Source organism: Trichechus manatus, unplaced genomic scaffold, assembly GCF_000243295.1.
Source record: "Trichechus manatus latirostris isolate Lorelei unplaced genomic scaffold, TriManLat1.0 scaffold00026, whole genome shotgun sequence".
NCBI lineage: Eukaryota > Metazoa > Chordata > Mammalia > Sirenia > Trichechidae > Trichechus > Trichechus manatus.
The window spans coordinates 6138584-6147215 of record NW_004443962.1 but is presented as its reverse complement, the minus strand read 5'-3'; the positions used below and the strand labels follow the sequence as shown (position 1 = coordinate 6147215).

General features: G+C 53.7%; 1 protein-coding gene across 6 annotated transcripts in view; it reads right to left on the bottom strand.

Moving 5' to 3' along the window:
- Positions 1–3410: 3410 nt before the first annotated feature.
- TNK2 (tyrosine kinase non receptor 2) overlaps positions 3411–8632 on the bottom strand; it is a 45846-nt gene continuing 40624 nt past the window's right edge. For all 6 annotated transcript variants that reach the window (XM_023728771.1, XM_023728773.1, XM_023728774.1 and 3 more), the window contains 4 exons: positions 6247–7589; positions 6055–6150; positions 5770–5897; positions 3411–4184 (listed from right to left, as the gene is read on the bottom strand). In XM_023728771.1, the coding sequence (XP_023584539.1) occupies positions 4178–4184; positions 5770–5897; positions 6055–6150; positions 6247–7589 (1574 nt within the window). In that variant the 3' untranslated portion in view covers positions 3411–4177. The remainder of the gene's footprint in view (positions 4185–5769; positions 5898–6054; positions 6151–6246; positions 7590–8632) is intronic.

The window sequence follows — 8632 nt, the reverse complement described above, 5'->3', positions numbered from 1 at the left end:
AATCCAGATCTTCTGGATCCATGGAAGCTGGATGACCCCCGGAAATTATTGTCCTAAAATAATCTTTAAACCTTAAACCAAACATATGCCCTTCAGTCTTCTTAAAACCAAACAATAGTTTAGCTTAACTAGTAACGAATGTCTGTCTTGAGCATTATGCTCTTTTAAGAACTATCTCTATTGGATAAAATTGACAACAGCAACTAGAAAGATTAGATGGGAACCTTAGGGGGCAGTGAGTTTATGTTAATGGGGGGAAAACAACTCAGAAAAGGAGGGTGAGAATGGTTGCACAACTCAAAGAATGTACTCAATGTCACTGAATTGTACATGTAAAAACTTGAATTGGTGTACATTTTTGCTGTGTATGTTCTCAATAAAAGCAAAATAAATAAATTGTTCGAATCTACTGGGCACTCCTTAGAAACCCTATGGGGCAGTTCTACTCTGTCCTGTATGGTCGCTATGAGTCAGAATCGACTCGACGGCAACGGGTTTGGTTTTTTGGTTTATACATATATATAGGAAACCCTGCTGGCATAGTGGTTAAGAATTCGGCTATTAGCCAAAAGGTCGACAGTCCGAATCCACCAGGCGCTCCTTGGAAAACCTATGGGGTGGTTCTACTCTGTCCTATAGGGTCACTATGAGTCGGAATCCACTTCATGGTTATACACACACACACACACACACACACACACACACACATATATATAAAGGGCATTGGGTTTCCTGATCCCCTGAGAAGCCCCCAGCTGCTTCAGCTTCCCCGCTCCCCTTGGTTTAAGGTTTAAAGATTATTTTAGGACAATAATTTCCGGGGGTCATCCAAAAAATCTTTCTGAAACATCCTAGCTCTGTAACGGATTCTTAAATGCTGCTAAACATACAAAAGTCCTCCACTGATTACAAAAACCGACATGTTTATTTTAATGGAGCCAAGAATGTCCGCTATGTATAAATATGATGATTGTGTAGCAAAACAATGAACTGCTTTCTAAAAATAAGAGAGAAAATGGGAAAAGGAGAAAACACTTGGATGCAGAGCTGTGGTCAGTGTATATGGTAAGCTATTGATTGGTAGAGGCAGGCAGAAATGTGAAGAAACAAAACTTATAACAATTACAGTTTACTGGGTACTTACGTGCACAAGCACTAGACTGCCAGTTTTACCTACATGGCCTCACTGAACCCTCACAATCACTCCATAAAGTGGGAATTACTCTCCCCTAGTACACAGGCTTAAAAGTAACTTTGCCAAGGTAAAACAGCCATGCCCAACAGTTACTTAATATTAACTTGTTCCCTCTGATGATATCACATTTGACTAAATAAAATTTTTAATTGCAGTAAAAAATAACTTAATTCCTGCCTAAGTAAACAGGGTACACTGCCCATGTTTGGATCTGAAGACTCAGGACCTCCCAGGCCTCAGAGCTTTGGAGCTCAGAGCCCACCAGAAGCCAGCCTGAAGCCACAGACACAGGAAGGAGGCAGCAGGTCCAGGCCCACCCTGAATGGCCTTTGTTTTAATAAACCCAAGCTATCAGAGCCTACTTTCTGTTACGGATTGAATTATGCACCCCCAAAATGTGTGTCAACTTGGCTAGGTCATGATTCCAAGTATTGTGTGGCTGTCCACCATTTTGTGATCTGATGTGATTATCCTTTGTGTTGTAAATCCCAATCTTTATGATGTTAATGAGGCAGGGTTAGAGGCAGTTATGTTAATGAGGCAGGACTCAATCTACAGGACTAGGTTGTATCTTGAGTCAAGTCTCCTTTAAAACATAAAAGACAAAATCCACCAGAGAGGAAAGGGACCTCATACCACCAAGAAAGAAGAGCTGGGAGCAGAGTGCATCTTTTGGACCCGGGGTCCCTGTGCTGAAAAGCTCCTAGACCAGAGGAAGATCGATGACAAGGATCAGAACTGACAGAGAAAGCATTCCCTGGGAGCTGACACCTTGAATTCGGACTTCTAGCCTCCTAGACTGTGAGAGAATAAATTTGTTAAAGCCATCCACTTGTGGTATTTCTGTTATAGCAGCACGAGATAACTAAAACACTCTCTGATTTACTTCTTTTCCTAAAGTTCAGATGAATGTGTGAAGCTCAAAGGGCTAATCTCCTTGAAACAAAAAAAGCTCCTAAAATCCAGGAAGAAACAGGTCAACAATCATCTAACTTTTTTTAATGGGCCAAGAATATTAATAGGCAGCTCAAAGAAAAAGAAATACAAATGGGTCAACTTACTTTAAAAACGTTCATTCAGAAAGTCGGTCACAAAAGGACAAATACTGCATGATCTCACTTACATAAAATAGGCAAATAACAAAAACCAAAGCTGCTCATGGCTACCAGGGGTGGGAGGATAGAGGAGCTTTTGCTTAGGCAGCACTGAGTTTCTGTTCATGGTGGTGGAACAATTTGGAAATAGACAGTAATAACGATAGCACAACATGAAGAATGTCATCAATGTCACTGAATTATACATGTAAAAATTGCTGAATTGGCGAATGTTTTGTTACGTGTATTTTTACCACAATTTTAAGAAAATGCTCATTCATTAAGAGAAATGTCAATTCAAACTACATAGACACAACCAGAACACAATTAAATGGGCCTGGTTAGAAGATTACAAGGAGCCCTGGTGGTGCAATGGCTAAACGCCCAGCTGCGGTTTGAACCCACCCAGCAGCTCTGCAGGAGAGAAAACCTGGGGATCTGCTGCCATAAGATTACAGCCTAGAAAACCCTACGGGGCAGTTCTACTCTGTCACATGGGGTCACTATGAATCGGAATCAACTAGGCAGCACCCAATAACAACCACAAACAGGTTATGATACATCCACATATCCATGCACCCCTAAACAAGAATGCGGGACGCCCTGTCAGTGCTGCTACGGACTCTTCAAAATACCCAAAGGAAGACTCTGGGGAAGGAAACTGGCCAGCTGAAGCGGGGAGGGGATTGTCCACTGTCCACTCTTTAATACCTTTAGAATTTGGAGCCATGTAAATATATTATTCTGAAAAACAAAATTAAAATACTTATACACATATGAAGCCTTCTTTGTCACTAAAGTTTCTGGCTTAGCTCCAGTTAACTGAGTTACTGAAGTCTCTCCTGGTGTGTATCCTGCCTTGTGGAGATCTACAGAGCAAAAACGTGGGCAACGTGAGAGTCAGTGGCTACATTAATTGGGGTCTCTGGAAAAGGAGGCCCCTTATGGCCTCTCAGATCTGCAGTTCCCCCCTCTGCCTAAGGGGGTGCTACAGGCCTGCTGCCCTGGACAGATGGTGGCTTGGAGAGCTTTGCAAAGTCCTCAAGCTGCTGATCAAGAGGCAAAGAAACAAGAAGGTACAAACCAGTAACATAAAATAGAAACTAATTTTATTTCTCTGGAAGAAGCAGGTATCCATAGCTGGGGCAACAACTTTGGCGACAGAGGCTGGTGGAAAAACACGGAACAGCACAGGGGGAAGGGCTGGGGTCAAAGAGGAAGCACTGGTATCCCTCCAGGGCAGCTGCCCCCTTGGTCTCTTTCCAACCCTGGGGCACTGAGCCCTGGTCCCTGCCAGAGAACGGACTGGCACCTTTTCTTCGCTTCCCGAGCCACCCTGGCCTACTTCCAGGCACAAGGTACTAAGACCAGCCAACATCACATGTCCGTGGCCAGGCCATAATCCACAGGCCATCTGCTACCCTAACTGCCCGCCAGGGATGCCCTGGGGAAGGTCCCACCCTGGGGAGGGCCCACCAGGGTGCTGGTCCTCCCTTCTGTGTAGCCAGCACACCCTCCCTTCCTGGGTCAAGCCTGGCTCCCCTTCAGTCTGGTCCCCTGAGCAGGGCCTGGGGGCACCAGTCCAGCCCAGTCACGGACTGGATCCACAGGCAGGTCAGCCAGCAGGGCCCACCGAGGCAGCCCCAGAAATGTCTGCACAGGGCCCCTTCCCACGCTGTGGCTGGCACCAAGGGCTGCACGGAAGTGCGCGAGGACAGCGCTGGGTGAGGGAGGGGCGGGCATGGTGGGGCCCAGCCTCCTGCTGCCTTGGCCTTGCTCTGCCCACTGGGGCAGCAGGTCCTCCAGGCCTGGGCGGGGGCATCGGCCCACCCTTGTCAGATGGTTGGCCAAGTGATTCCTTCAGGGAAGACCCTCTGGCTCTCCAGTCTCAGCGCCTAAAGGATGGAAAATAGCCAAAAAGTCCCTCCATCAACTGGTGTCATCACACAGATTATAGAATACCCAGGGTGGGGGGGCACTAGAGGGCCACAGGGGAGTCAGTGCCTCCTGGTGCCAGGCAAATTGGTTGAAAACTGGTAGCTCTAGGCAATAATTTTGGAACTTATCATCCTGGGTTGCTTTTTTCCCTTTTATTTTAATAAGCTATGAATAAACTAGGAGCGATTAAAGTGCTCAGCTGCTAAACAAAAGGTCGGCAGTTCGAACCCATCAGCCACTCCTCAGGAAGAGATGTGGCAGTCTGCCTCTGCCAAGGTTTACAGCCTTGAAACCCCTATGGGGCAGTTCAACTCTGTCCTATAGGGTCACTATGAGTTGGAACTGCCTCGACGACAACGGCGTTTGGTTGGTTTGGGTATGAATAAACTAAGACAACAGTACTTTCATGTATTAGAGTATCCAGACGGTGACAGGGACAATGAAGCCTAAGCTTATCTGGATGCAAATTACTAAGAACAGCCACAAGAGCCTATCTAACATTTAGTGGTTGTGTGCTGCGTGCCAGACACTGGGTGTGTCAAGTGACAGACGCATCTCTCGCTGGTCCTTCTGAGCACTTCTGTGAGGAAGGCACTATCATTCAGACACAATTTACAGCGGAGGGACCTGAGCTGCCGAGATGAAAAACTCGCCCAGGGTCACACCGTCAGTGAGGGGCACCAGGTGGAGGCTGACTCGGGCTGCCAGGCTCCACAGCTGCCAAGTCTTCGACCCCACGCCCTACCAGCAATTCATCCTGTCTGACTGTGGTACACCACTTTTCAACTTGTTCAAGCTTTCCCATATGCATTTATATACATTATTTATATATTACTGTATGCTGTTTATAAATAGATATTTGAAAATGTCTTCCAGAAAGGAGTAACGAATTTTTGGGGGGTGGACGGGACATTCCTTTAAAAAGGCATTAAAATTTTAAATTATACTTTGAACTGAAATATGCCATAAAGAGGTGAGAAATATTGGTTGAAACTGGGTTTTCACGGCTGCTCCTTGGAGTCCCCTCAGGGCACTGTGGGAAGAGCTAGGGAAGCAGCCCCCTTTCAACCAGAGGAGCTCCAACTCTCTCTTTCACTCAATTCATCTCAACCAAGTGGCTAAAAAGTCTGAAATCTAGCGTTCTAAATAAATCTGTTTAGGAGAACCGTTTTCAACCCAAGCTGTCTGCTTCCCAAGATCCGTGCCTTTCCTCCCTCCCAACAGCTAGGGAGCCTTTGACCCCTGGCCTCTCCTGGCCTGCTGGCACCGGGACTTTTCCCAGTGTGGGGTGCTCGGGGTAGAGCCCTCCTGGGACAAGCAGGTGGGGCAGGGTGCGGGCTTGCTCTCTCGTGGGCTCCCTCACTGGTGGGCAGGGTGCGAGCTCCCTCACTGGCGGTGGGGCAGGGTGCGGGCTCCCTCACTGGTGGTAGGCAGGGTATGCGCTCCCTCACTGGTGGTGGGGCAGGGTGCGGGCTTGCTCCGTCATGGTCGGCAGGGTGCAGGCTTGCTCCCTTGTGGTGGGCAGGGTGTAGGCTCACTCACTTGTGGTGGGCAGGGCCACAGGAGCCCAGGAGGTGGCAGCCGGCTTGTTCCAGATTCCAGTCGAACATCTCCAGCACTTTGTGGCACTCGCCCCGCGGTCGAAGACCCAGCCCAAAGAGCTGCTCCACCTGAGGGGCAGAGGATGGCGCCATGGGGCACACCGCGGCTGAGGAACACCAGACTAGGGTGGGGGCAGAGAGCCAGAGGCAGGGAATAGGGGGATGGGAGCAGCAGAGCTAGCCTTCAGGGTCCCTGAAAGCCAGAGTGGGCAGGAGGTGGTGGTACCTTCAGATACTGGGCAGCCCTCTGTACACTCCAGCCGTGGCTCTGCAGGGCGGCCTGGCACTCCTCTGTGGTCACCCCATGCACCATGGCCTGCAGCTGGGCACACCCACCCTGGTCAGCTCCACGTGGGCCTGCCCCTCTGGGTCCCTCGGGCCCTGGCCCTCCTTGCCCACAGCCAGGCCTGGCACTCACCATCCGGACCTTGTCTGCGGGCCGTCCGGCCTCCGGCCCATCCCCAGGGCAGCCCCTCTGCAGCAGCCGAGCAGCAGCCCTCAGGGATGGCGGCCGAGCCCCTGGGTTGCTGTTGTTGGTGGAGAAGTTGGCCTTGGGGTCTGGGGCGGCCTGGGGCATCGGTCGAACAGTGGCAGTGGGGGCAGCGGGGGCCGGGGTGCTGGGTGGGGGCAGCAGCAGGGGCACAGGCAAGGGGGCCGGCTCTTCAGGGCTCTGGGCCTCTCGCAGGAAGCGCTGGTAGCGCTCGAGGTAGGAGGGGCGCTCAGGAAGCAGGTAGTAGTGGGTGTTGCTGACCTTCTTGCCGTCGCGGACGATAGGCAGGATGCAGGGGCCGGCCCGAGGCCCAGGTGCCTGTATCACCTGGGGTGTGGCATACTTGGGGTCGGAGGCAAAGCTCTGGGTGGTGGGCATGGCCTTCCCAGGTGAGCTTGAGAGCCGGAGTGGGGAGCTCCCAGGTGGCACCAGGGGGCTGGGGGTCCGTGAGCCATGTGGTGACAGGGGCTCTCGGGGTGGGATCCGGGGAGGAGAGGCAGGTTCAGGCCAGCGCCCCATGTCCTCCTCGACTGAGGGGGCCGGCGACAGTTCCGCACGTGGGCGGGTGGGCCGTGGGGGGATGGGCACCCGGGGGGGCACCTGGGGCTTGTCGTCGCCCACCGGGCTGGGTGAGGGGGTCAGCGAGCCGGCCGGGACCTGCAGCTGCCGCATGCACTCCTGCTGCAGCGCCTGGAAGATCTCTGCAGTCTGGGCGGAGCTGGGCGGCTTGTCCCCACCCTGGGGTGGGAGGAACAGGTTGTCCTCCAGGGGCGGGAACAACCGCCCCTGCTCAGGCACAAAGGCGTAATTGGTCTCGCCTTGGCTGGGCCCAGCAGAGCCCCCAGTGGCCGCGAGAGTGCTGTTGATGGAGCAAACTTCAAAGTCATCCTCATCTTGGGCCACATCATCGTAGACAGGCGGCGGGGGCAGCGGGCGGGCGTCCCAATCCACTACGGGCGTGGGGTGCAGGGGCCGGGGCAGTGCCTGTGTGGGGCTCTGGGGCGGGGTCTTGTCCAGCAAGGAGCAGGCGTCCATGGCCAGCTGTGCCAGGGATGGCGTGCAGGGCCGTGGGGCCAGGGCCACAGGCTCCTCGCCAAAGTCGATGAGCGTAACCTCACCCCCACCGCCGCGGCCTGCCTTGGTGCCCGGCACCCGGGCCGAGGGCTTCGCTAGCCACAGCCCTCGGGGCAGGCCTGGCTTCCGCAGGCCCAGCCTCTTGAAGTCGCTAGACAGGGGGTCTTGGTCCTCGCTCACAGGGTCGTAGGCTGGTTCTGTGACGGAAGGGGAGACCCCCAACAGGGAGGCCATGTCAGACGGGGGCAAGAGGACAGGGAGGATGGGAGTGGGGAAGACAGCCAAGTATCTCCCACCAACTCCACAGCCCAGTTCCTCCAGAGGTCAGCTCTCAGTGGTCAAGGTTCTCAGTGCACACCGATACCATTCACACAGGAGGCAGAACCTGCTCTGGGCGCTGTCAGCACTGACCTGGGCTGGGGAGCCCCTGCCTCCGTCTCGGCCGGAGCAGGAACACCGCACCCTCACCTGTCTCGAGGTTCCCTTCAACAACACAAAACTCCAAGTGCCCCTCCCTGAGCCCTGGTTAGTGACCCCTGCCCCTCCCCCACCACGCACACCATTAGTGCTGGCACAGGGAGGCTGGCAATCCCCCACCATCCCGGGAAACAGGAGCGCCCTTGGGGAGGGCAGCGCTCCTGACCAGCCACCATGGAGGCCCAGACACAGCCTCTGCAGGCCCCCAGGCAGTGAGGCCAGGCACCACCACAGCACGGGCAAGGCGGGCATGGGGACTTGCTGCAGACGCCCAGGCTTTGCCGGGCAGGGTTGGGGAGACAGGCCTGCTGGGCCCGGTCAGCAGCACAAGCTCACAGCACACACCCGTTCCCCTCCCATCCAGCCGCAGGGCTCTGTACCTTCCAGGAGGAGCAGAGGGATGAGAGGAGAGAGGGGGCGGGGGCAGGGGCCAAGACATCCAGAGCAGCCCCACTTACTCTGAGTGAAGACGGCAGGCTGAGGTGGGCGAGGTGGAGGCTCCCCTGCAGGAAAGGCCATGCGGAGAGGAGAGGAGAGGAGAGAGTGACAGAGGACAGAAAGGGAAGACAAAGCCAGACAAGAGGGAAGGGCAGAGTTTGAGGGGAGAGGGGGAGGGGGAGAGAGAGAGAGAGAGAGCAGTGAATAGCAAGTGAACAGCAAATGGGAGGCAATGGGCGGGCAGGATGGGGGAAACTGTTCTGGAAAGGAAGGCACAGGATCCGGGAGAAGGGATGAGGCTCTTGGCTGAGTGAGGCCGGGGGTG